The sequence below is a fragment of the Sciurus carolinensis genome, chromosome 2, assembly GCF_902686445.1.
Source record: "Sciurus carolinensis chromosome 2, mSciCar1.2, whole genome shotgun sequence".
Classification (NCBI taxonomy): domain Eukaryota; kingdom Metazoa; phylum Chordata; class Mammalia; order Rodentia; family Sciuridae; genus Sciurus; species Sciurus carolinensis.
The window spans coordinates 192,081,960-192,109,456 of NC_062214.1; the positions used below are offsets into that span (position 1 = coordinate 192,081,960).

Consider the following 27,497-nt stretch of genomic DNA (forward strand, 5'->3'; position numbering starts at 1 on the left):
CCTCCAGGGTTAGGCTGGGGCAAGTGGAAACGGGAAGGGGGTGGGGTGGGGGGACAGAGACATCTGTGGCCACTCAGGTGGAAGCCACGCTGGGTTATGGTGCTTGCTGTTCCTTCCTGCATCCACCGCCTTGGGTTCTGCTAAGCCTCGCACTAAAACCCATCCACTGTGTGCCCTGGGGCACAGAACCTGACTCCCTCCATGGCCATCCAGAGATGTCCTCTGGCTCCCCACCGTTGTCCCAAGGTGGTCCTCTTTCCAGCCCATCTCCCCCTCTGCTGGGGACCCAGTGTCCCATTCCTGACATCATCCTGCACCTATGAGGGGTCAGTATTGGCACGTCCCACATGAGATGTGCAGCAGCGCAGGGCTATGAGCCCTGGTCCCCGATGCTTCCTCCTCCAGTTTGTTGTTGCCCTTCCACTTTAAGGTCTCTAGTCCCTCCCTGCCTTGCTCTGAAGTGTCGCCCCTGTCTCCTCGCCTCCCAGGCTGGTTCCATCTGGTGGAGACATGGCCTGGGATGCTGACGCCTGAGCACCAGCTGGCTGGCTGAGTCTCAGTCGCTGCTCTAGCATAGGCTGGTCCTGGAGCACCTGGGTTAGAATTCCAGGAAAAGTTCCCAGAGGAAACCAAAGGAACACAGAAAACACAGATGAATGCAGCGTGCCTGCCTTGCTCATGAGGCACTTGGGAGTTAATATTCTGGTCTGAGAGTCCAACAGTTCTGGCTCTCACCTTTTGGGGGAGGGGAAAAACCTCAAGATAAGACATTCCATGGTGAGAAGACTGTGGAAGGGCATCTGCCCGCAAAGCCTTGTTGAGGGTGGGGATGGAACTGTAGTAATGAGCAGGTGTCTGTGGCCTTGTGTACGCAGACCTCGTGGCTGGGGTGGACGGCCGTAGGCAGGGCGTGGGAGCAGTGAACTATAACCAGCCCAGACAGGAGGCCGGGACGCCCGACACTCAGGCTGACAGGACAGGCGGACATGTTACTTATTGACAGAGACTTACATAATTGGTCTTTGCCAGGACCCAAGGGTGCTATCTAAGTACGTAGCGTAACAGAATAGCGTGCAATACCGTCTGAGCTTTCTTCACGCCCAGGGCAGCAGCCACAGAGAACAGAGGTTATCAGAGACAGTTCGGTTGCCAAGTCCCCAAGCTCAAGAGGGGCCTGTCCCTGGCAGGAGACACGGTTCTCCCCCAGCTATGAGAGAGGCCAAACAGGCTGGCTGCCTGGGCGGGAGATGGAGGAGCGATCAGGAGCAGGGACGTGGACTTTGGAGAAGGCCATGTGCAGAGCAGCCAGCCGCTGCCCTTCCCCAGATGGCACCCAATGCCACCCACTTACTATGAGATGGGAATCGTTCATCCAGACCCTTAACTTTAGGGAGATTTTTCCCCAGAAGTTTGTCCAAAACTCCTTCCAATTCATGTTTACCTGAAGCTAGACTGTGGACCTTGATCATGTTTGAACAAAACAAGACCTTTGAGCCCACTGCAGGGACAGGAGGTGAATCCCTTTCCCTCCATGTGACCCCGTTTGTCCTGTGGGTCCAAGGATCCTAGCAGTGCGATGGCACAGTCCCGCAGTGAGGCACCTGGGGCTCCACCCACCAGCCCAACCATGCGGCCAGAATGGGAACCCAAGTCCCTAAAGCATGGAGTGTGTTAGTTCTGGATTCTTCGTGCTCCTCTCATATATTTCAAAAGTGTTGTGGGTCATCAAGTCTGGGAGGTGGGACTTCCAGTGAGTCTGAAATAAAAAGGGAAAATAATTTGTGAATGTAGAGCGTTAAAATTCTACATCGTACATAGATTATTGGAAAATCGTGGCTTGTAGTTCTCTTTAAACCCTGTTTTGGAAATTATGAATATGCATTAATATTCATATTTTAAATATGAGTGGTATTTGAAAGACAGACTTAAAATTTGAAAAGAAAACAAAGCCAATGACATTTTAAAAGCTTTCCAGTAGCACTGTGCTCTTTCATTTCAAAGCAGAGAGGGGTCCAGCCAGCGTGGAAAATAGTATAGAGGTTCCTAAAGAAATGAAAAATAGAACCACCATCTGACCTAGCAATGGCTCTTCTGGGTATATAACAAAAGAGCTGGAGTCACCAGCTTGTGCAGGTGGCTGCCCCCAGCGTGCATTGCGGCAGTGTTCACGATAGCCAGGATCAGAAGCAACCTCAACATCCACCTACAGATGGGTGGGTAAAGAAAGTGTGGTATGAACGTACACACACACATGCGCACACACACACACACACACACACACACACACACCCCAGGATGTTATCCAGTCTGAAAAGGAGGAGATCCTGCCCTTTGCCTCACCGTGAATGAACCTGGAGGGCATTATGGCAGGAGATTTCTCCATAGGACAAATTCAGAAAAAAAAATGTTGCATGGTATCGTTTATTTGTGGAATTTATTTTTAAAATAGAGCTAAGGTTTTTTTATTTGTGGAATTTATTTTTTAAATAGATCTAAGATTTTTTTTTTTAAATAGATCACAGATTTAGAGGATCAGTGTAACCACTGGTGAAAATTAGGGCGGAGGCGGGGATGGGGAGGCATAGGTCAAATGATACAAAATCACAGTCCGTGGATTGAAGACAGGGCATGAGGACTAGAGTAAATAATGAGTGTGTTCTATGAGGGATTTTGTTAAGCAGTGTTCAGCAGCCCTGTCACAGAAAAGTAACCGGGAGGATAGGTGAGCAAATCTACTTCACTGTGGTGACCATCTTATTACCCATAGGTACCCCATAGTGTCACATTTTAAGCTTCAAATATGCACAATAAAATTTATGTAAAATTAAAAATAAAGCAGAAAGGGGCAGTCACCTGCCCTGTAGCTCAACACTAGCCTAGGGAGGTGATGGTTTTCTAGAATAAGGCATTTGGGCTTGGCCCACCCATTCCATAATGACCAAAACTGCTTAAGAGATCCTTCATTGTTTACTGAACACACTGATCAAGCAGAAGTGATGGTAAAACTCAATGACTTAAATAATCCAAGGGAGACCTTGAAAGGGACCTCAGCTAGATTTCTGATTATGCATCTTTATCATAAAGATGGAAGTTTTGAAAAATGAGAATAGACTGCTTAAATAAAGCTAGTCTTTGTATGTTAGTGAATCCCTTGATATTCTTGAAATGATTTTATTTCTTTGTGCCACTGCAAACCTTACTAGGAAGTAATATAAACCCATTTGGGGGAATTTCATTATGCTAAATAACACTAATCATGATTTTGTCTTGGTCATAATACTTAGATTTCTGAAAGATAGTTATTTTCTGGATCCTTTAGTGTCTGATGACCCATGTGACATGGAAAGGTACAAGAAAGGAAAGGTGTTTTAATTAGACCATTTCATCATCACTAGTAGGATATTAAAAATGCTGAGATCTATTTTACATGAGCAACTCCATGACAAACTAAAAGCATTAGAAAGAGCCATGGAGACCAAGCTCTGGACCCACCAAGTTCACATTACTGTTAGGCACACTGTTAAGCAGTTGAGGGACCGGCTGTGTCCTGAACGTGACAGCTGCTGAGATAGCATGCTGTCATTTAACCTCTGTGCCTTTTTAGAGCAGATGTCTCCCTCCTCAGGTCCATCTCCCAGTTTCCAGGAAGCCTGCCGAGCTGCTGGGATTACAGGTGTGCACCTCTGCACCCGGGCCAAGCACCTACTTTTAATAAATCATGTGGTAGCAACATAAGTGTTAGGTCAGCTTTTTCACCACTATGACTAAAAGACCCGACCAGCACAATTGTAGAGGAGGAAAAGTTTATTTAAGGGCTCATGGTTTCAGAGGTCTTAGTCCATAGGAGGCTGGCTCCATTCCTCGGGGCTCGAGGTGAGGCAGAACATCATGGTGAAAGAGTGTGGCAGAGGGAAGCAGCTCGTGTGATAATCAGGAAGTAGAGAGATCTCTACTCACCAGGTACAAAATTTATACCCCAAGACCATGCCCCCAGGGACCCACCACCTCTAACCACACCCCACCTGCCTTCAGTTACCACTCAATTCGTCCCCATCAGGGGATTAATTCACTGATTGGATTAAGGCTCTTATAACTCAGTCATCTCTCCTCTAAACCTTCTTGCATTGTCTCACACATGAGCTTTTGGGGACAGCTCACGGCTAAACCAGAACAATAAACGAACCCTATCTCACTTAATCCTCACAACAGAAGCATTTATTATTACATATTAAGATTACAGAATTGAGAGAGCCTGGGCACAGTGGCATGTGCTGTAGTTCCAGGTGAGGCCGAGGCCGGAGGCTTGCTTGAGCTGAGGAGTCTGAGACCAGCTTGCACAATATCATGAGACCCCATCTCAACAAAGCGTTTTTAAAACACCAGAACTGAGTAACCCTCCCAGCCAGCAGGTGCGCTCCATATCACTCTTTCACTCCTCATTCAGCTTCACCCAAAGTTGTGATCACAGGACAGTTTTCACTGCAGACATCGGCGCTTGCTTCTGTTCTCTCTCGAAGACCAGCTCACTGGGTTCTCCTGCTTTGTCATGCACTAGAACTCAGGTCATAATACAAAACCACATAACTTTTACTTTGATGGCAAAATAAAGGATCACCAGGCATCCCTTGGACCACACAGTTCTTGAGATAGTTTAGAACCTGGTCCCTACATGGACTTGCTCCTCAGTAACATATTTTTCTTTTTATCAGGTCGACTAGAAGATCAATATGTAATTAGATTTGTCAAAGAAAAGCTAAAATCTATGCCTTGTAGGAATCAAGGATACATTTTGGATGGATATCCAAAGACCTATGATCAGGCCAAAGATCTGTTCAATCGTAAGTTTTGAGTGTTTCCTATGTTTCGTGCATTTATATTCAGATAAGTTGTAACCTTACTGTTCACTCAATTAAATAAAGAAACAATGGAGAGACTTTTAAATTTGAATCTTGGCTCACCTTTTATTAGGTACATAGACTTATTTGTTGGTTTGTTTGTTTGTTGATACTGGGGGTTGAGCCCAGGGGCACACGACCACTGAGTCACTTCCCCAGCCCTTTCCATTCTTTATTTGGAGACAGGGTCTAGCAAAATTGACCAGGCTGGCCTGTGGTCCTCCTGCCTCAGCCTCCTGAGCAGCTGGAATAACAAGTGACACAACCTCCCAGGTAGCTAAGCTGGGATCACAGGTGTGCACCACTGTACCCAGCCACAAATAAGAATTTTTATTTGTTTGTTTGTTTGTTTTGTGTGGCAGGGATTGAATCCAGGAGCATTTAACCACTGGGCCTCATCTCTAGCCCCCACCTTTTAAAATTGTGAAACAAGGTCTTGATAAATTGCTAAGGACCTCACTAAGCTACTGACTGGCTTTGTTTTGCTCTTCCTGCCACAGGCTCCTGAGTTGCTGGGATTACAGGTCCACTACACCCAGGCACAATAAGAAATTTTAATGACTCATCATATTGTAGGTCTACGTGTTGATTTTTTTCCTCATTTTACATACGTTGTTGAAGTTTACTTTTTAAAGTAGAATAAAGTATGAAGAAAATCAAATACTGGTAGAAATGTTTCTAGAAAGTGATAGACGTGGGCAGAAGTCTGATGTGTTCAGGAATGAAAGGAAGAGCTTTGCCTTCTTGGGGTTGGTAGTGGTCCGCTATGTGGTTCCAGGAAACAAGTAAAACAATCCTTATTTTTCTGAGGCTTATGTTTCCAGTTGTCCAGTGTTAAGTGTATATTTTTGTCTTTATTAGAAACAGATCAGCAATAAAAAGATTCCTTAAGTTGTTTTTATCATTCCTATTTAACGTCTAGGATATTGTTTTGGTACCATGGGTTGAGCCCAAGGGCACTCTTCCACTGAGCCAAACCTCCAGCCCGTCTTAGTTTTTATTTTGAGACAGGGTCTTGCTAGGTTGCCAGGCTGGCCTCTAACTTGCAATCCTCCTGCCTCAGCCTTCTGAGTCACTGGGATTACCAGCATGTGCCACCGCACCCAGTTAGATGCTTAGCTTTTAACTTTTTAAAAATGTTTATTTCATGGTAGCATAAACACTTACCATGAGGTCTACCCTCTTAACAGGTTTTTAAGTGCACAGTACATTATTGTTGACCCCATGTCCTATGTTGTTCAGCAGATCTCTAGAGCTTATTCATCTAGCTGGACTAAAACTTTGCCTTGGTTGATGGGTGGTTCTCCTTTCCCACCTCCCCCAGCCCAACACAGCCACCATTCCATGAATTTGACTGTTTAGGAGACCTCATGTGAGTGGAATCATGCAGTACTTTTTCTGTGACTGGCCCACTTCACTTAGCCCAATGTCCTCAAGGTTCATCCATGCTGTGCCAGATGGCAGAATAGCCATCTTTTTCGAGGCTGAATAGCATTTCACTGTACACACTACATTTTCTGTATCCATTCATCTGTCAATTGATGTTTAGGTTGTGAGACTATTTCTGAACCACATTCTTTATTGATGACTACTTTTCATTAGTGATTACAAATTAAGACATGGCATTTGAGTGACCCCTAGTAACATAGTAATAAATTTTATTTTATATATTTTGTTCTCTTAGAGGAAGATGAGGAAGAGGAAGAAGAAGTCAGAGGCAAAATGTTTCCCTTTGATAAAGTAATTATACCTGGTAAGTTTAAGATATTTCTCCAATGTGATCTTGGAGAAATGAATGCCATTCAACATCTCTTGTGCCAAAACAATCTTTTTGAGTTTAATAAAATAGATCTATTTTTAGGAAAAAATTAAAACATACACACAAGCACAAACTTGGAAAGCAGAGAATGCATCAGGGGTAAATATCAGAGATACTTGAGTTCTGAAACAGAGAGCAGCCCCTTGGAGAGCGGCCACTCCTGCTGCTCACCCTGGGACAAAGGACCAGGGAGCCGTTCTGGGGTAGATGTGGGATCTGAGTCACCTGGAGAGCCCACAGGGGCCTGGGCTACCACAGCCCCTTCCCCACTCTGTGTCTGGCACCATGATGCTTCCCTTCCAAAAGACGCTGTGACTGTGATGGAGACCTGGCAGGTGAGAGCCTTCCTGTTCGCCACTGACCTGTCAATCCATGGCGCCTCTACACAGCTATTGCACAGTGCACTGGAGATGGAGGCATAAACGACTTGTCCACTACAACAGGGTTCGCTGAGCGTGGGCAGGCACTCGGTGACCTTCCTGTGAACTTCAAAAAGTTTTGTTGTTGTTTTTAGACAGTTTGCATAATGTGCATCACAGGGAGTAATTTTGAGTCACATGATCAATACAAGAGCGGCTATTTTCAGTAACTTACTTCAAGGTTGTGACTGAAAGGGCCTGCTCCTGGCACCAGGTCCAAAGGGACACAGTTGACAGCTGTAATCATCTCTTCTTCTTGGTCTTGGCACAGCTGGCAGAGAAGCTTCTAAAAACATTGAGACCACCAGAAAACAGCTATCCTCAGAAATGGGTATTTATTGTCTGTCTGTGGGCTCTGCTGCCCGTGCAGAAACCCAAATGTCTCAGATGTGTCATTAATTTAGGTATAACCTTGGGAAAAGTTAAAAAGTAAAATTGCTGTTCTCTGAATAACCAGGACTATCCTGTTTATGAGACTTTAACACTTCTGGGCAATGTTCTGTATTGCAAACTCCTTAGCAAATCATAATGCTCTTACTGAGGTCACTGGATAAAATCCAGCTTGATTAACAGCTTCCCATGTGCCAGGCACCCCACAAGACCTGAGCAGGCTGAGCCTTTTCACAGTGCTCACAGTGCAGATCCGAAAGCCAAAGCCCAGTTCACCTTTCTGGTAAAGGGAAGGGCTCCCATTCAAACTCAGTCTAAGCTGGATGGAACCTTTCCTGAGGTCTCTGTGGGAAAGCAAGGCCGTCGAAAGGAAGAAGCTCAGGGTTGAAGCTCAGGGTTGGCCAGTTAGGGTCACAGAGGTGGCCTTTACTTGCCTGGCCCTGAGATGTTCGGGGCTTAGTATGGGAGTTAGGTAAGGTGGTGGCAGCTTGCCTAGGCAGCGCTTGCTCCCAAGTAAACCCATTGAGGGGCACTGGCTCATTGTCTTCGTTCAGCAAAGAACTGAAGAGCAGGACACAGGGAGTAAGCAAGCCTCAGGTTTGTTGCAAAAGTGACAGAGACCACTCCAGAGAGAAGGCGCCCCAGGGCTGGGAGTCCTGAGGGGAGTCTTGGCCTGTTCTTGTTGTGGTCTCTGGAATTTCTCCTGTCCTGATCTCATCCTGTCCACACGCTCCTCACTATTACTGACTGGTGCCCCTCCGGCCACGCATCTGTTTTAGTCTTGCTATTGGATCCTCCACTTAGGAGTGCGAGTAAAGAAGTGTCTGTCTGATTGGGCCCCCACTTGTGTGCAGGAGCGCTTTCCTCAACCAGGAAGCTGACCTGGTGGGAAGACCTCTCCACGCTCCTTTGACCCTGCCCCACCTCCTCCCTTGCTATCTAGATCTCCCCTAGTAAGTTGCCTTCTGTCTTTAGCAACTAACAACTAGCCAGCTCTGGGAGCAGGGGACTCTCCCTAGACTCCCCCTGCCCCAAGACATCAAAACATCATAAGATATAGAAAATATTTTAAAATGGTTAATACAAGCATCCATGCTTTACTTTAGTGATGAAGGATTTGAATCTATGAGGTCAGTTCTAGATGTATTCTCTCCTGGATCAATCCATGTTAGCCTAGACCCAGCTTCACTCTCAGCCAGTTTAAGACAGTAGGTGTTTGGAATGATAATCTTGAAATATTACAAATTCTGAAGTTCTCTCTGAATCATAAAGACTTTTGATTGTGTACATGTACAAATAGGTAACAACAAATCCCATCATCATGTACAACTATAATGCACCAATTAAAAAAAATGTGGAAAAATAAGAACTGAAAAAAATCATCTCCTGGTAAGTATATTTAATCACATTAAAGTTCTTTGAAAATTGGAGAGCCAAGTATGATACTTACAATTTGAAATAGTTAATTAACTGGAATCTTCCATTTCCCAATCATTCTGGGAAAAAAGGTGTAGTATTACATATTCTTTGAAATTCTTCAATTATTAACAAAATTAATAACTTTTTTACCTAGACGTCTAACATCCTAGAGCTTAAATAGATTCAATTTCCAATAAATTTATTGACAGAATTTTAAGTATTATACAAGAATTTCTGAATTTAAACGTCTCTCTTTTCAAATGTAGCTACTCACGAAAATCATGAAAACCAAATGGCCCACCATGAGCAAAAGAGATGAGAATAGTGGTAGGATCAGACTATTATGAATTTATAGGATTCCATTCCACAAGCTCAGCCTCAGCCTTTGTTTTCACTGGTCACACAGGTGGCCCCAGGCCCTGCTCGCATCTGTTCCACATGCACCACGGCCACTCCTGCTTCCTGATACACTTAACTTTCTCACTCTAGTAAGCTCATTAAATGCAAAAAATGAGGTGTGAGCCAGTACAGTCAGAGCAGAAATCAGCGATTCCCAAGCTTTGCCGGGCTTCTGGGGGGTAGCATGTTATTTGGATTTTTGGCACCCATGTGGCTGGGTGCTATTGTTGAGAGTATCAGGAATAGCAACTCCCCTTGGCAAGTTTATTTCTCTATTCTGATCTCTCATTCACTCAGCAAATATGCAGCTCTGAGGTGCTGGGTCAACTCCACAGCTTCTCCTTCTCCCCAGAATTCGTGTGTTCTCTGGATGCCTCGGACGAGTTCCTGAAGGAGCGGGTGATGAACCTTCCTGAGACCCTCGTGGCCGGAACCCACTATAGCCAGGACCGCTTCCTCCGGACGCTAAGCAACTACCGGGACATCAATACTGAAGATGAGACTGTCTTCAACTATTTTGATGAAATCGAAATCCACCCAATACATATTGGTATGAAATGAACTCCAGATAGCATGAATGTTCAGACCCAGGACGCTCCTAGCAACCCCCGATGCATGTCTGACTGGGATCGTGAGGATGAGGGAGTGACTTGGGGATAAGGTGGTGGGCAGGAATTATTATATGAAAACATAGGGGTAAATTATAAACTGAAAGCCAGATTGACATATTTTTGAAGAAGTGCATGCTTACTACTGTTTGCTTTGGACCATTCCTCCAGGTTCCCTGGGGCAGTGTTCTGTCCCCGTTGCCTGCTGGGCACTGGTGCTTTTCACAGACTTTAGACTCACCTCATGCATCCCTTCTGTTTCCCAAAAACACACAGCTCAGCCCAGCACACAGCAATGCTCAAGAAATATGATCTGCTTCAGCCTCTCCTCACCCTTCCGGTCTCCAGATCTCACCCTTCAGAGCTGTCCGACTTCCCTTGGCTTGGTGAACCCTTCAATTTCCTTTCTGGCTTTCTGGCTCCTGATACTTCTTCCTTTCCGGGTTTGGGGAAAACAACCAATCCCTTACCTGCAGGGTTACTAGTTGACAGATGGGACAGCATTTGGAACCTGGAGTATTGTTAGGCTTAGAATTAAGAGACAGTGTGGGCAGGGGACAGAAGAGCTGACTCCAGTCCCGGCTGTCTTCTCATCTGTGAAATAGGAAAATAACCAGGTCCGGAGGCTTGTTATGCATGGTGGAGATGAGCGATACATAGTGCCTGGCACATTGAAGGAGTCTATCACTATCCATACTAAGGCTTAAAGTGATGCGCTATTAAGAAATAATAGAAAAATAAGCCGGGTGCAGCTGCATATACGTGTAATCCCAGCAACTCAGGAAGTTGAGGCAGGAGGATCACAAATTTGAGGCCAGCCTCAGCAATGTAGTGAGGCCCTGTCTCACAATAAAAATTAAAAAGAGGATGTGGCCCAGTGGTAAAGCGGTATCAAAAAAAAAAATACATACATATATATTTATATATATATATATATATATATAAAACTGCAAATTTTTCTCTATTTTACACCCTCAGTATTGACTGGGTTTTGCCATCATTCGGATGTGTTTCTGCACGTGGAACACACTTTATATGTAAAAGCTAAGGATTCTACACCTACCAATATGAAAAGTATATTATATACTTAGAGAATGAAGAAAAAATGGTAAATTTCAGAAAAATAGTCATTGTCATCTTTTCAGAAAGCCTAAAAAATTATTTACAGGAAGATCAGGAGAACCTGAGGAGAAACAGAAGCGGGTGGAGGAAGGAATGCATGACCGCAGGGTTCCAGCCTCATTCTGGGCCCATTGCACTTGGCCTCCTGTTCACGCTGACAACCAGGAGATCAAGTAAAAGCAAAGGGGAGGAAAGCATCACAGTTGGAGGGTGTCTCAAGGTCAGGATGCAGGACAGCCTCCTAAGGGTCTGAATGGGGCCTGGGAAGATGCCTCGGGTCCACTTCTCTGTGTGTCTTTTGTCTCGTCTCTCTTTGGACCACAACTTCTTCAGACCAGTGCACTCCTCCTCCTGTCTGGCTCACAAGGGGACTGAGGCCACCCCCACAGCCCTGGAGTTGCCTTGCTATCTGGAAGCTGAGCCCAAAACTGGATTTGCCTCTCCGTGTCCCAATGCTACATTCCTAGGAGGGCAACCAAGGTTTGGTCAGGTATTCCCCACCCCCCGCCCCCAAGGTCCAATCTGAAGCTACCCTGCTTCAGAGGTCAAGGTGGATGTTGTAGAATATTTAGCAGATCACACTTCACTAAAACAGAGCCCATTCAAAAACATTTGAGGGCACTCAGTGACATCAAGGTTGTAATTAGAGAAGTACACTTGAATTCCAGCAGTCAGGCAATGAGGAGGTGGCAGGTGTGACTTACTTGGTTTGGGGCATGTATTTCACTTTTCCAGGATTTTACTTCTGCTCACTTGCTAATGCCTTGGCCTGCTCCTCCCCTCCTCCATATTAGAAGCTTCAGTGTCTCTAGTCTAGATCAAGGTCATACAAACAAAGAGGAATGCATAGCATGTGGGTGAGGATGCAGCAAGCAGTTACTGGAGAAGGTGTGCACTACCCACCATTCTCTGCAGATACCTTCCTGAAAATCCCAAGGGTGATACGGGTGTGGTGGCACACAACAGTGATCCCAGCAACTCAGGAGCCTGAGGCAGGAGGATCGCAAAGTTCCAAGCCAGCCTGGGAAACTTGGGCTGTCTCAAAATAAAAAAATAAGAACTGGGGATGTGGCTCAGTGGTTAAGCACCTCTGGGTTCAATCCCTGGTACCAAAATAAAATAATAATAAGCCAAGCATCATGACACACAATTATAATTCCAATTACTCGGGAGGCTGAGGCAGGAGGATCACAAGTTCAAGGCCAGTTTTGACAACCTAGCGAGACACTGTCTCAGAATAAAAAATAAAAAGGTCTGGGGATGGAGATCAGTAGGAGAGCACCTCTGGGTTCCATCCCCAGTACTGCAGAAAGGAAGAAAACAGAAAGGGAGGAGGGGAGGAAGTTCATTTTGGCTCACAGCTTCTGAGACCTGGTCCAACTCCACAGGCCCTGTTGCTTTGGGCCTGTGACAAGGCGGCTTATCGTGGGTGAGCTTTTTACCCCATAGCCAGGAAGCCAAGAGAGTCAGAGGAAGAGCCTGTCGCCCCAAATCTCCTTCAAAGGCACATCCAATGACCTAAGTGCTGTGGAAATCGCGCTCAGCAGGAGACCAAGCACCACTGCCATGGCTAGAGAACTCAGTTTATTTATGCCAGTTTTGGGCCCTGAACTCTGGGGTTCCCAGGGGTCTTTATAGGACATTTGACATCATTCCTTAACCATTACATCATTGGTAGGTTGAATTCTTGACCTTCATGAGCAAGGACCATGTACAAAAATTCTCTGATAAGTAGTTCACAGGTACAGAACAAAGACAGTAAAACGCTTGGGAGTGTTGTCACGAAGCATCCTTTTCCAAAGGCAGCCGTAAATCAAGATGGCTTGAGTTTATCTCTCTGAGAGCTGTGTTTCTAAGAACTAAGCCTAAATGTTATAGCTTAGATAACAGTTAATTAGCATAGTGATCTAAAATTCATACTGGCAATTGTGTGATGTAGCTACATTCCTCAAAAGTTTACTAAGTATGAAAAGTAACTTCACAGGCCCCTGTTCTCTCTGGCCTTGAAAGCCTGACACTATTTACAACCCCATAGGGAGGGACCCTCGGTTAATTAGGTTCCCTGAAGAGAGGCTGGGCGTGGGGGTTAACCCTTTCCCCAGGCATTGTTCTTCAATGCTCTTATAATTTCATTTTATAATCAGATATGGTATCTGCACCACAGAAGCACCTCCAACCAGGCCCCCTCTCTTAAAGGCTCTACCACCTTCTGATGTGCCACCCTGGTGACCAGACCTTTCACACACGGTCCTCTGGGGAACATTCAGGATCCAGACTATAGCATGGCCTGTTCCCTCATCCATCCATTCAGATCCACGGTGATTACTGGATCTGACAGACCCAAGCCCAAATCCTCCTACTTAATTTCAGAGAATCACAAGCATTCCATGAGAACAGAAATTCTCAACCATGCAGTCAACTAGAAGAGGAAACTTCAAATGTGGAAATTTATATAATGTGCTATCACAAGCTAATAGTAATAATGTATTTTCCTAATTGCAGGCAGACCTGGAATATAAGTATGTGTTGGTCTCTCTCCTGGTATTTAAAGATGTAGGAAAACTTGAAGATGCTCAGAACAGACTCGCCATCAAACAGCTCATCAAAGAGATTGGGGCGCCTCGAAATTACGGTTTAACAGAGGAGGAGAAGGCAGAGATGGAGCGGCGAGATGCGGAGGAACGCCTGGCCAGGGAGGCTGCTGAGGAAGCAGAGCGTGAGCACAAGGAGGCTGTGGAGGCAGCAGAGAAGCTGGCCCGCTGGGAGGAGTGGGTGCGTGCGCGTGCGCGTGCGCCTGTGCAGGACGGTGGGGTGGGTGCTGGCGACACTTCCCAACCTGCTGTAGTGAAAGGCCATGGAAACACCCCAAACGAGTTTTTGTGTGTGTTTGGTGGTATTTTGTCGCATGTACCATCTTAAAACGACATCCATGGGCTCCTGCTTAGTATCAATGACAAAAACCTGTGCACTGTCGGTAGGATTAATAATATCCATCTCTGTGAATGTAGCTTTTGGCTACGTGTTGACTTTGTGATTCGGTTTGATTTTTTCTCCATTTCCCCATCTATCCCTAAGAGGTCAGTCAGATCCTCCAAATCACTCAGTCTGGTTGATTCTGCTTTCAAAAACAGCCTTCAGATCCATGCATGCTCTCTGCTTCTCCTGATCAGGGTCAGTGTGTCTCATCAGGATTAGGTGGTGTCCCCTGCCTGGGCTCTTCATTTCTGCCCCTGTCCATGTCCAATCTGCTCCCACCTGCTGCCAGGTGACACCTCTGAACTGCAGACGCGCCGCAGACATTGCGGTTTTCAGCTTTCCACAGGCTGTCCTGCTCCACTAGACCAAACTCCATCCTCCTTACTATGGTTCACAAGGTCCTGTGTGACCCAGCCACTTCAAATCTTTCCCAATTTCAAACACTGCCCCGTTGGTCTTCTCACCACCTACGTGGCCGACTTCCTCACCCATCTCCCAACTTTACTAAAAGTTGTCTTTCTAGGGAGGCTTTTTCTGGTCACCATTTGTAAAATTTCAACTCCTGCTTCTTCCCCTCTTCCCCTCTTGTACTTTTTAACTTTCTTCTCTGCGTGTATCCTATCTAACAATTCTATGTATTTTATGTTCAACTTTTCCCCCCCATTTTCCTTGCACAGAAATTAAGTTACATGAGGACAGGAAGCTTTGTCATTGTTTTCCACTGCTGTGTTTTCACTGCCCAGAACAATGCCTGACAGGAACTAAGAATATATTGTGGAAAGGTGGATGGAAAGAAGGATATAAAGAAGGAAAGAATGAATGCGGGGGGGGGGGGGAGCAACACACACATCTTTGGGGGATGAATGGATTTCCTTAGCATAACTTCCTAAGATCTGTAGGGTCAGACTAGACATGGTTTAAGGGTTTTTGTTTTTTAAAATATATTTTTAGTTATTCATGAACCTTTATTTTATTTTATGTATGTATGTATGTGTGTATTTATTTATTTATTTTTATGCGGTGCTGAGAATTGAACCCAGTGCCTCACAAGTGCCAGGCAAGGGCTCTCCCACGGTTTAAGCTTTGATACATGTTTCTAAACTGCCCTCCAGCAAGGGTAAACTGGTCCACACATCATCTAACAGTGGCTGTTTCCCAACGCTTTCTCCAACCAGGCTTTCTCAAATTTGTTCGAACATGTCAAACTGATAAAGAAAAACCAACCACGTTGTACTTGGATTCATTCTCTGATCACTAATTTGACAACTTTTTTTCAACTTTGTTAGGGGATTTAAGTTTGTTTTCATATTGCATGTCGTTATTGCCTGTGTTTTGGCTTTGTGCCTTTTACTGATTAGTTTACAAGAACTCCTGATAAAGCAATGTAATAGAAACAGGAATAACCTCAACTGTTCTCTCAAGTTTTGCTGCAGACATTCAAATACCACTCCACTCTCTTTGTAGTTCGTGGCCCTGCCCAAGTTACTCTTTGCACCTCGATTTCTCTATCTGTAGAATGGGGATAAGAGGCCTAGAGATGTGACTCAGTGATAGAGTGCTCACCTAGTATCATAAGCCCTGGATTTGATCCTAAGTACTATAAAAATAAATGAATAAAAATAATGAATGAATAAAATGGGAACAATGATAGTACCTACTTCATAAAGTTTACCTGATTAAAACGTTAATTAATGTAAAGGGTGCAGACAGTACCTGGTCAATAGTGTGCAGTAACATAATATCTTTAAAATAGCCTAGCTTTTTATAATGTGCTGCAAATCATTTTTCTCAATTGATCATCTACCTTTTAATATTATTTAAGGTTTTTTTCTCTGGCCAAACAAAGTTTTAAGCTTATATGTAGTCAAAGATATCTTTTCATTTTTTTTTTTTTTCTTTTGTACCAGGGATTGAACCCAGGGACTCTTAACCGTGGAGCTATATCCCCAGCCCCTTTTAAAAATGCTATTTGAGACAGGGTCTCACTAAATTATTGAGGCTGGCTTTGAATTCGAAATCCTCCTGCCTCGGCCTCCTGAGCTGCTAGGATTACAGGTGTGTCCCATCATGCCGGACTTCCCAATTTTGATATCTGGGCTTGCTGTGTTACTGAGAAAGATCTCGTTTCAAGGAAAAATATTAGTTATGACTCTACCTTAAGAATGACGAAAAACAAACAAACAAACTTAAAATGGCCTAGATGTAAAGAAAACTTATGAATTCTTGTAACAGAACAGTCCAGGCTTCAGGAATTATCTGATATAGTGGCTCAGATGAGTCACCAAGGAGCTTGGGGCTCCCCCTCTGCTCTACCTTCCACAGCGGCTTCATTCTAAAGCCCCACCTGATGTGCCTGTCCTTAACTAAGACGGTCAGAAGACATCTAGATTGATGGGCTTAAGTCTTGCCCAAACCAAAACAGTAGGCTGAAAGCAAGAGTCTTCAAAGGAAATCAGGAGTTATTACTCTGAAGAGAGGGGGACTATCCACTGAGCAAGGAATAGCACATGTCGCTGTATTAATCCCTTGGGACTTTCTAATAGCACTCCCATGATTTTTCTTTTTATTTCCTCCCATAATTTTCTTTTTATCTGGGCAGCTATAAATTATTTTGGTATAGGAAAGGATCTCGGATTTGATTTTCTAAATGACTACACCGTTGTGATAACACCATTCAGGTCTTTTCCCTGCTGATTGGAAATGTCATCTTTATCATAAGGTGGTAACATTTGCAGCATATCTAGTTCTAATGCAGTCTGGGGGCTGGGTTGTGTAAAAACGTTTTATCCTTTCTGACTGTACGTTTACCCTACCCCCAAATATTCTACTCATAGAATAAACGACTAGAGGAAGTCAAAAGAGAAGAAAGAGAGCTGCTGGAGGCTCAGTCTGTTCCCCTGAGGAATTACTTAATGACCTATGTCATGCCAACCCTCATGCAGGGCCTGAGCGAGTGCTGTAAAGTTAGACCGGATGATCCTGTAGATTTTCTGGTAAGAGATTTAATTTTTCAAAATATCATTTTGAAAATAAAATATGCCTGAAATTTAATGAAAGGCAGTTGAGATAGAGAAACTGTATGTCTGGTTATTTGGGAAATAGCTTCAAATTCATAGTATACAAGAACATTCCTCTCCCTACTTATTCTTATATAATAAAATTTTATTATTTGTTTGGCAGCAAAGAAGTTATGTACTTTGCTTTTAAAATTATAAGTATTAATAATACAAATATATAACTAATAATAAATATCTTGTAAATTGTTGACTTTTCTTTTTTAATTGTAGGCAGAATATCTCTTCAAGCATAATACTGAGATGCAGTAAAGCTTCAAAGATCTTGTACCGTGTAACTTTACAGAACGAGAGAGCATCTTAACCCTGTAATTTGAAAAACTTGCTCTTAAAAATTCTCAGTTTTTTGAAAATTCTTTTTCTGTAAGCAAATATTTTATAAAGTAAAATTATTATAAAAAACTACATGGCAATGAATGATAACTTCATTAAAACTACAACTGAACAGTAAGTTGATATGGCATGTGTGCGTAGCCCAGGAAATCAATGTTGATTTAATATTTCATTATTAGATCAGTTTCAAATATTCTGCATATTCATGCCCCTAGCAATTTAATTTATAGCGTAAAGAACATCACACTATGTATTATTCTGACGTGTATTCTAATGATTTTACACAACTTGTTAACCTAGTACCATGCCCCAATACCAATGGTTAGAAATGGAAATAAATAGAATAGTTGTTGAGTCTCAGTAAATCAGACAAGACTGGCTTCTGTAAGGCTGCTTCTGAGATCAGGATCAGGATTCTAGCTGATGAATCAGAGAACTGTAAACTTTGTGATGGAAAAATTCTTGTTGCACAATGAATACTGATATATGTGATAATTAGAAAGTTGCCAAATATTTTTGACAAACTGACTTTATAATACAGGCTTAAGCTATCAATTCTTTTCCAGCTCTAAAAACCCCATAAAATTCCTAGACTTCCTCCAAACGAGAAATTATTTTAATGATGTATATATTTCACAATGTAACCTGAATATAACTGCATTTTAAAAATGATAGAGACTGCATGTCTGTGTGTACATATCTTGTTACTGTTGTTTATTTTTCTGAGGTGCTGGAGATCAAACCCAGGGCCTCACGCATGCCAGGCAAATGCTTTACTGCTCATCTGCATCTCCAGCCTTTCACTTTTTTTTTTTTTAAATCATGGTCGTGTTAGTCGACTTTTCATTGCTGTGACTAAAATAGCTGACAAGAACAACTTAGAGGAGAAAAAGTTTATTTCGGCTCACAGTTTCACAGGTGTTAGCACATGGTCAGTCAGCTCCGTGGCGCTAGGCCTGAGGTGGAGCAGAAGGTCATGGCAGAGGAAGGCCGCTGGACTCGTCACAGCCAGGAAGCTGGGGTTGGGGGTGGGTGGAGAAAGGGTCAGGGATAGATATAGTCCAAGGCCACACCTCCAGTGACCTACTTCTCCAGCCAGTATCCATTTGTCCACAGTTACCACTCGGTAGTCCATTCAGCTATCAATGGATCAACCCAGCAAACAACCCACTGACGAGGTCAGAACCCTAATTATTGCTTAAAAAACCCTTTTCAGAAGCTTGCTGCATTGGGGATCATGCTTTCAACACATGATCTTTTCAGGGGATATTTCCAACCATGATACATAGTAAAATACACGTAACGTGTGCCTTCGTGACCATTTTAAAGTGTATGTTCAGTCCATACAGCGTATGTAAGAACATTTACAGTGCTGTGCACCCACCACCGTGATCTAGCCAGGTGACAGTCAAGAATGTTCTCTTTTTCTTCCTTCCTTTCTTTCTTTTCTTTTCTCTCCCCCGGCCCCGCCTTCTACTTCTTTGTGTGCGTGCACACACGCATGTTGGTCCTGGGGACTGAACCTAGGGCCTTGTACATGTTAGGTATGCACCCTACCACTGAGTTATCTCCCAATCCTGTTGCCATGTGCTTGTTGACCATTTGGATATCTTCCTTAGAAAAAATTAATATTCAAGTCCTTTGCCCACTTTATTTTGGGTTCTCTCTTTTCCTGATATATATATATTTTTAGTTGTTGATGGACCTTATTTTATTCATTTATTTATATGTGGTGCTGAGAATTGAATCCAGTACCTCACACATGTCAGACAAGTGCTCTACCACTGAGCCACCCCGCCAGCCCCCTGGGGTTGTCTTTTGTCGTTATTGAATCCTAAGTTGCTGGTTCAACTTCGAAAGCACACCCTAAATCTGTTTCTCATCCCCCCAGCACTACCTCCCCTGGTGCAGGCAACACGGTTGGGGGTTCTCACCCAGATCGCTGCTGGACCCCCTTCTCTTGCCCTGTTCCTTTCTGTGACTACTCGTAGCTTCTCAGTGAGAGGCATCTTGATAAAACAGAAAGCAGAGCAGCTCAAAGCCCTCCTGCCTTCCTGTCACACTTGGACTAAGAGGCAAAGTCCTGAGTTGGGCCTGGGAGGTTCCACTCAACCTGACCCCTTTGACCTCAGTGTCCCCCTCACTTGGCTCCTCACTGCCACGCTCACTGGATTTGCTGCCCACACACATGCCCTGGCTTGGTGTCACTTCATCCAGGCTCAGCTCAAATGTCACCTGCTAGGAGAGGTCTGCACAGAGCGACCTTTCGATGATGGCCCACTCCGTTCCTTTCTCTGCTCACATTGACAGGATTTTTATATCTATGTGTTTATTGTCCATCTCCTTCACTAAAATGTAAGCTCTCTGAAGGCAAGGATTTTGTTTTTCTGTTATCTCTAGAAATTGGAAGAAAACATAGGGCAGGATAGGGTACAATAAATATTAATCAGTGAATGAAAATTACGGAAGTGAAATGTAAATCATTGACACACACCTGTGTGTTTACAGACGTATCACTAATTCAAACCTCTAGTCATTCAACAAAGTTTCCATTCCCATTTCCAGAGGGCTGTAATGGAACACTTAAGTAACAGGGTCACCACGAAGCCACATTATGTGGCACTAATCCTGGCAAATTCACTATGGATTCTACCTCTCAGCCAAGTCACAGTGGCACCTGTCTGCCAACGTCCCAGCCACAGGAGTTCAGGGTCAGCCTGGGTAACACAGCAAGACCCACCTGAAAAGACAAAAAAGTGAAAGAAGAAAGAGAGACAGACAGACAGACAGACACTGGGTGCTGACTTGTCTTCACTGATTGACCGAGAGCCCAGGAATGACGTCAGAGCACCGCTTTACTTGCACCGAGAAACAACTGGGAAGAGGGCTGACTCCTACACCTGCTTCACCAGTACCTTCTCTTCCAGGAAGCACATTCTTTGAGAAGCCAAATGGCCAGATGCTGGGAATGCACAACCAGGACAAGGCAGTTCCCCCTCTAGCTTGATACACACCTCCTGGCCACACCTGCCGTGGGGTCCCAGCCCTCCTGACAAAGTGTACTTTCCTGCCTTTGTTTGGATAGGCAGTGATCATTTACCTCCGTGGCTCTTCTTGACATATTCCCTCTCTATTTTAATATATTCACTCTTGCAGGCCTTGTAACTGAGGGGGCTTTTCATGTTTCTGCTCTGTTCCCTTAAATGTCATTTTACAATAGTCCCCAATCTATATGTTCTTCGTCTACCGAGCAGACCCACCTGTCACTGCCAAGCATCCTCTCTCTGTGCCTAAAGTTTGGATAGGCATACTCCCGTATTACTTAAAGAGCTGGTGTCACAATAAATAGCTAGGGACAAGCTAAGGAATATGTATAAGATCTCTACACTGAAAACTGCAAAGCATTGCCGAGAGTAATTAAAAGTGAAATAAATAGAAAATGGAAGGATAAACCAGGTTGATGATTTGTAAGCTCAGTTTCAACTCTTCCCCCGAATGTCAATGTAATCCTAATCAAAATTCTAGCATTCATCTTTCTTTCTGCCTATCTCCCCTCCCTCCTTCCTTCTTTGTTTCCTTCCTTCCATTTATTCAGTACTAGGAATTGAACCCCGGGGTGCTCTACCACTGAGCTGCATCCCCAGCCCTTTTTATTTTTGTTTTGAGAGAGGGTCTCACTAAGTTGCTGAGGCTGGTCTGGAACTTGCAATTCTCCTGCCTCAGTTTCCCCAATTGCTGGGATTACAGGCATGCGCCACTGTGCTCAGCTTTTCCTTCCTTTTTTATGCTGTGTACGGAAATTTCTAATCTGACTCTAATATGCATATGGCAATGCAAAAATCTAGCATACTCAAAACAATCTTCAGGGCTTTTTTGTTTGTTTGTTTTTCTGCAGGGGTGGGGATACAACCCAGGGCCTGGTGCATGCTAGGCAAGCACTCTACCACCAAGCAACCTTAAACAACACACTTGGAGGGCTTACATTCTCCAAATGTCATGTCTGATCATAGAGCAATAGTAATTAAATTAGGACAGACACATGAATCAATGGAACAGGAGTCCAGATATGGATCTACACATTTACCATCACCGGATTTACTTACACCTGATTTATAGCAAAGGTACCTTGTCGATTCAATGGGGCAAAGTGTGGTATTTTTCATTAATGGTGCAGGTGGTTTGCAGGTCCACATGGTAGAGCTCAGTGATAGAGCACGTGCTTAGCATGTTCAAGACCCTGGGTTCAATCCCCAGCACCCCCCAAAACAAAAACAAGCAGCACCTTGACCTCTACCTTTACTGTATGCGAGTTGCTTGTTTGAGATGGAATCTCCCTATGTTGCCCAGGCTGGTTTCAAACTCAGAGACTCTAGTGATTCTCCAGCCCCAGCCTTCCAAGTAGCCAAGATGACAGGCATGTGTCACCATGCCTGGCACACAATTTACTTTGAAATGGATCATATAACAGAGTAGGAAAATCAAAGTAAGGAAGTTTCTAGAATAGAATAAAACATAAGGGAAGTTTTTCATAACCCTGGGGTGGGCAGAGAGTTCTTTTTCTTTTTTCTTTTTTTGAGATGGGGTCTCACTGTGTTGCCAAGACTGGTCTCAAACTCCTGGGGTCCAACAATCCTCCTGCTTCCACCTGCCCAGCAGCTGGGACTATAGGTGCACACTAGGACCCGCAGGCAAAGGTTTCTTAAAGGCAATTTTAAAAGACTGAAGGCCAGACATGGTGTTGTATACCTGTTATCCAAGCTACTCAGGATTGAGGAAAGGATTCCGAGTTCGAGGCCAGCCTCAGCAATTTAGTAAGAACCTATATCAAAATAAAAAATAAAATAAAAAGGACTGGGGATATAGCTCAGTGGTTCCAACTCCCAGCACCAGCAGAGCAAAAAGGGAGGAAGGAAGGAAGGAAGGAAGGAAGGAAGGAAGGAAGGAAGGAAAGAAGGAAGGAAGGGAGACTGAAATGGTAGGCTGAGAATGTACCTCAGTGATAGAGCTTGTCTGCATATGTGAGGCCTTCGGTTCCATCCCCAGCACCAAAACAGAAAAATAAAAAGAAAAGAAGACGGAAAAGTCAAGTCTCAGAATGGGAGATGATATTTGCAACACATGTATGTGACAGACGTCTTATAATCAGAGTATAAAACAATTCCTACAAGTCTATAAGATAACCCAACTTAAAAATGGAAAATTTGATTAACAACTTCATAAAAGAGGATATCTACATGAACCATCAGCCTATTAAAAATTATTCAAAACCATTAATCAGCAGAGAAATGCAAATTTAAACCACAATGAGCGGCCACTATAACCCCAGCCAGATAGATAAAATCAAAAGGACTGATATTACCAAGGTTTGGCCAGATGTGGAGTCAGTGAAACCCGCATGTCTCGCTGGTGAGAATTTAGATTAGTATTCTCACTTTGGAAAACCATTTGGGAGTACTCCCTAACCCTTAATATGGGCATTCCTTGCCATTCCACTTGCCAGCATGTAGTAGTCTCCCTGGGTTGTGGTTTCATTTTCTGTGGTTTCAATTACTATGGTCAACTGTGGTCTGAAAATATTAAATGGAAAATTCCGGAAATAAATAATCTATAAGTTTTAAATGGTGCACTCTGCTGAGTTGGTTGGTGGAATCTTGTGCTGTCCCCCGTCTGGCCTGGGACGTGAATCATTCCTTGGTCTGGTTTCTAAGCTGTTTATGCTAGGTGCCCATTAGTCACCCAGTAGCTGTCTCAGACATCAGACTGACTGCCATGGTATCATGGTGCTTGTGTTCCAGTAACCCCCTTTTTTACTTAATAATGGTCCTAAAACACCAGAGTAGCATTAGTCAGCTTTGTGTCACTGGGACAAAATTCCTGAGAGAAATCAACTTAAAGAAGGAAAGGCTTATTTTAGTTTCAGAGTTTTCAGTCCATGCTCACTTGGCATTGTTACTTTGGACCTATGTTGAGGAAAACATCATTGCTAGCCAGGAGCGATGGTGCATGACTGTTATCTTAGCAACGAGGGAGACTGAGGCAGGAGGATCATAAATTAGAGACCAGCCTCAATAACTTAGGCCCTGTCTCAAAACAAAAATAACAACAACAACAACAACAAAAAGGGCAGGAATGTAGCTTGGTGGTCAAGCACCCCTGGTTTCAATCCCTGGTACCCACTTCCCCCCAAAAAAGTCAAGGCTGGCCTTGGCAATTGAGGCCCTAAGCAACTTAGTGAGATCCTGTCTCAAAATAAAAAAGGTTGGGGGTGTGGCTCAGTGGTTAAGTGCCCCTGGGTTCAATCCCAGTATGGGGGTGTCGGGAGGAAAGGTGTCAAATGATAAATTGCAACAAATATAAGCTCATTTTAGAATCTGGCACTTCATTTACAAAAATACGTGTTTTCATGGGCTTGTCACTAGAGAAGAGATATCACCAGAAGAAAGAGCATCTCAACTCAGGACAAGTGGGTTCTTATCACACATGATGGAAATTACTTTCAGCATGTGTCAGTGGACACGGAGATTTGTTTCGGAAAACAGGGAACACACATTCAAGGGAGACTGTGGCCATCTCAAGAGAGACTCTCTAGAGTTCCTCAGCGTGCTGTTTTAATATGTGTCTTTATAATCACTTTGTTCTTTTTAGCTAAACATGACAGTGGAGTATGTTTTAACATATCTTATATACATGGAGTATACTTCCCATTCTTATGGCTGAACATGATGTGGAGTTTCACTGGTTGTGTATTCATATATGAACATAGGAAAGTTATGTCCAACTCATTCTACTGTCTTTCCTATTCCCATCCCCCTTCCTTTTCCTTCACTCCCCTTTGTCTAATCCAATGAATTTCTATTCTTCCCTCCACCTCTCTTATTGTGTGTTAGCAATCTCATATCAGAAAGAACATTTGGCCTGTGGTTTTTTTGGGACTGGCTTATTTCACTTAGTCTGATAGTCTCCAGTTCCATCCATTTACTGGCAAATGTCATAATTTTATTCTTATTTATGGCTGAGTAATATTCCATTGTGTTTATATGCCACGTTTTCTTTATCCAAGTTGTGGGGCGCAACTTAAGAACAGATCGATCATCACCAAGGAGTCTGAATTTGAGAGTCTTTATTAAGCCGGCTGGCTGACTGTCTCACACAATGCCCTAAAAATGGCTATTGGGAGAACAGCCCTGACCATAGGGTTGAAGGGGTTCTTATACCAAAAACCACATCAATCATAAGCATCTGTTGCTATGATTCAAAATTACAAACTAACATCATGAAATCATCAGCGGAGGGGGAAGTGGGTCAAAATGGCCCTTACCTACGTACAAACTAAAGAATGGTTACTAACATCCACACAATCATTGTTGGCATCACTGATCACATGGTGCATTGTTTAGGAGAAACAGGAATCAAAGAGAACAGTTTTCATCATATAAGAATTGTCATTTTGTATTGCTAAACACGTCATGCTAAGTAACTGATGATGGGTACAGAGGCGGGCATTCCCATGGCAGAAGCTCATTTCCTACATAACATGGAGTCTTAGACCAAAATGGAGTCTGAGTAGTCATTGCCCATATAGGCTGACCTGTAACGTTTCCAAGGAGTTGAATCTGTCAGCCCGTCACAATACATTCATCTGCTGAAGGGAACCTAGGTTGGTTCCACAGCTTAGCTACTGTGAATTGAGCTGCTTTAAACATTGTTGTGGCTTCGTCACTGTACTGTGCTGATTTTAAGTCCTCTGGGTACATACCGAGGAGTGGAATAACAGGGTCAAATGATGACTCCATTCCATGTTTTTATCTCCATACTGTTATCCAGAGTGGTTGCACCAATTTGCAGTCCCACCAGCAACGCATGAGTGTACCCTTTTCCTACATCTTTACCAACATTTATTTTTACTTGTATTCTTGATAATTGCCATTCTGATTGGAGTGAGATGGAATCTCAGTGTAGTTTTGATTTGCATTTTTCTAATTGCTAGAAATGTTGAACATTTTTTCCATATATTTGTTGATCATTCATGTTTCTTCTGTGAAGTGCTTGTTCAGTTCCTTTACTCATTTATTAATTTGGTTATTTGTTTTTTGTCGTTGTTAAGTTTTTTGAGTTCTTTCTATATCCTGGAGATAAGTGCTCTACTTGAGGTGTAGGTGGTAAAGATTTTCTCCCATTCTGTAGGTTCCCTCTTCACATTCTTGATTATTTCCTTTGCTGTGAAGAAGTTTTTTAGCTTGATGCCATCCCATTTATTGATTATCGATTTTACTTCCTGTGCTTTAGGAGTCTTGTTGAGGATGTCAATTCCTAAGCTGACATGATGAAGAGTTGGGCCTACATTTTCTTCTAGTAGACACAGGGTCTCTGGTCTAATGCCTAGGTCCTTGATCCACTTTGAGTTTTGTGCAGGGTGAGAGATAGGGGTTCAATTTCCTTCTGCTATATGTGGATTTCCAGTTTTGCCAGCATCATTTGCTGAAGAGGCTATCTTTTCTCCATTGTATGTTTTTGGTGCCTTCATCTAGTATGAGATAACTGTATTTATGTGGGTTTGTCTCTGTGTCTTCTATTCTGTACCATTGGTCTTCGTGTCTTTTGGTGCCAATATCATGTTTTTGTTACTATAGCTCTGTAGTATAATTTAAGGTCTGGTATTGTGACGCCCCCTGCTTCACTCTTCTTGCTAAGGATTGCTTTGGCTATGCTGGGCCTCTTCTTTTTCCAAATGAATTTTATGACTGCTTTTCCTAGTTCTACAAAGAACGTCACTGGAATTTTAATAGGAATTGTATTAAATCTGTATAGCTCTTTTGGTAGTATGAACATTTTGACAATATTAATTCTGCCTATCCAAGAGCATGGAGATCTTCCCATCTTCTAAGGTCTTCTTCAATTTCTTTCTTTAGTGTTCTGTAGTTTTCTTTGTAGAGGTCATTCATCTCTTTTTTAGATTGATTCCCAAGTATTTTATTATTTTTTTAGTCTATTGTGACTGGGATAGTTTTCCTAATTTCTCTTTCAGTTAATTCATCATTGGCATATGGGGACACAATTGATTTACGTGTGTAGGCTGCTCTTTTAAATGAAACATGGCGAGGGGTGGGCATGGTAAAGTATGTGAGGATGTCATCAATCTGATTGGTCTCAGGATCCTTTGGCTTATCTGATTGATAGACAGCATTGGAAAATCCCCTAAATTAGGTTTCTTTAAATGTTGTATCCCCCCCCCCCCAACTACCTTTTTTTTTTTTTTTGCAGTGCTGGGGATTGAACCCAGGGCCTTGTGCTTGCAGTACTGGGAGACAGAGTGACTTGGGGAAAGATAGGCCTTGTATGATACGCAGAACCTCACATTAAAATTATATTCCTTTGTGTTTTTGTCTTCATTCTACCTGTTTTTCTCTATCTTGCCTCAGGCTAAACAGTTTTTCTTTTTCGACATGCTGGGAATGGAACTCAGGGTCTCACCCACATTAGACAAGTGCTCTACCACTAAGTTACACCCTCAGTCCCTAGATGTTGGTTTAATAGAGAAAAGGGCTGAAAAAGCAAAAACAAGGACCACAAGGGGATTGGTCATTTCAGAGTTACTTTCCTTTTTTTTACTTTAGGAGTTCTTGGGTTTTAGTTCATAAGGATGAAAGTGGAGGGAATTTTTCATTAGCATGCTGCTGGAACTGGCTTGTTGGTAATTCTGGCTTCTGTCTCCGACTCCTGGGAAAGTCAGATAATTGTTTCTTCTGATGGAACTTTAGCAGCACTTTCATTCTAGTCTGTTGGGGCTACTGCAGGAGTTTAGTCTAGAACAATGACCTCCAATAATTTTTATTTAACAAAGTGGATGAGAATTTAACGAAAGGACAGCTCAAGAGTATAGTACTCATTAGATGAAAGTGCTTATGCTATTATTTTTATCTTAGTAACTAGTTCTTTTAAAAAAATATTGAATACTTCATGAATTTGTGTCTCACGCTTGGGCAGGGGCCATGCTTATCTCTTTACTGTTCCAGTTTTAGTATATGTGTGGCCAAAGTGAGCAC

General features: G+C 43.3%; 1 protein-coding gene and 1 non-coding gene across 3 annotated transcripts in view; one reads left to right on the top strand and one right to left on the bottom strand.

The window, feature by feature from the left end:
• The window catches only part of Ak7 (adenylate kinase 7), a 61,078-nt gene extending 42,959 nt beyond the window's left edge, over positions 1–18,119 (top strand). The window contains exons 13-18 of one of the 2 annotated variants that reach the window (XM_047542174.1): positions 4,710–4,838; positions 6,580–6,648; positions 9,694–9,891; positions 13,623–13,843; positions 16,882–17,040; positions 17,335–18,119. In XM_047542174.1, the coding sequence (XP_047398130.1) occupies positions 4,710–4,838; positions 6,580–6,648; positions 9,694–9,891; positions 13,623–13,843; positions 16,882–17,040; positions 17,335–17,373 (815 nt within the window). In that variant the 3' untranslated portion in view covers positions 17,374–18,119. Of the gene's footprint in view, positions 1–4,709; positions 4,839–6,579; positions 6,649–9,693; positions 9,892–13,573; positions 13,844–16,881; positions 17,041–17,334 lie in introns of those variants that run through there. The other variant, XM_047542175.1, reaches the window with a different exon arrangement.
• A 9,274-nt stretch (positions 18,120–27,393) lies between these two features.
• On the bottom strand, positions 27,394–27,497 carry LOC124978391 (U6 spliceosomal RNA). The gene has a single exon (XR_007107422.1). It is a non-coding gene; the product is annotated as a U6 spliceosomal RNA (small nuclear RNA).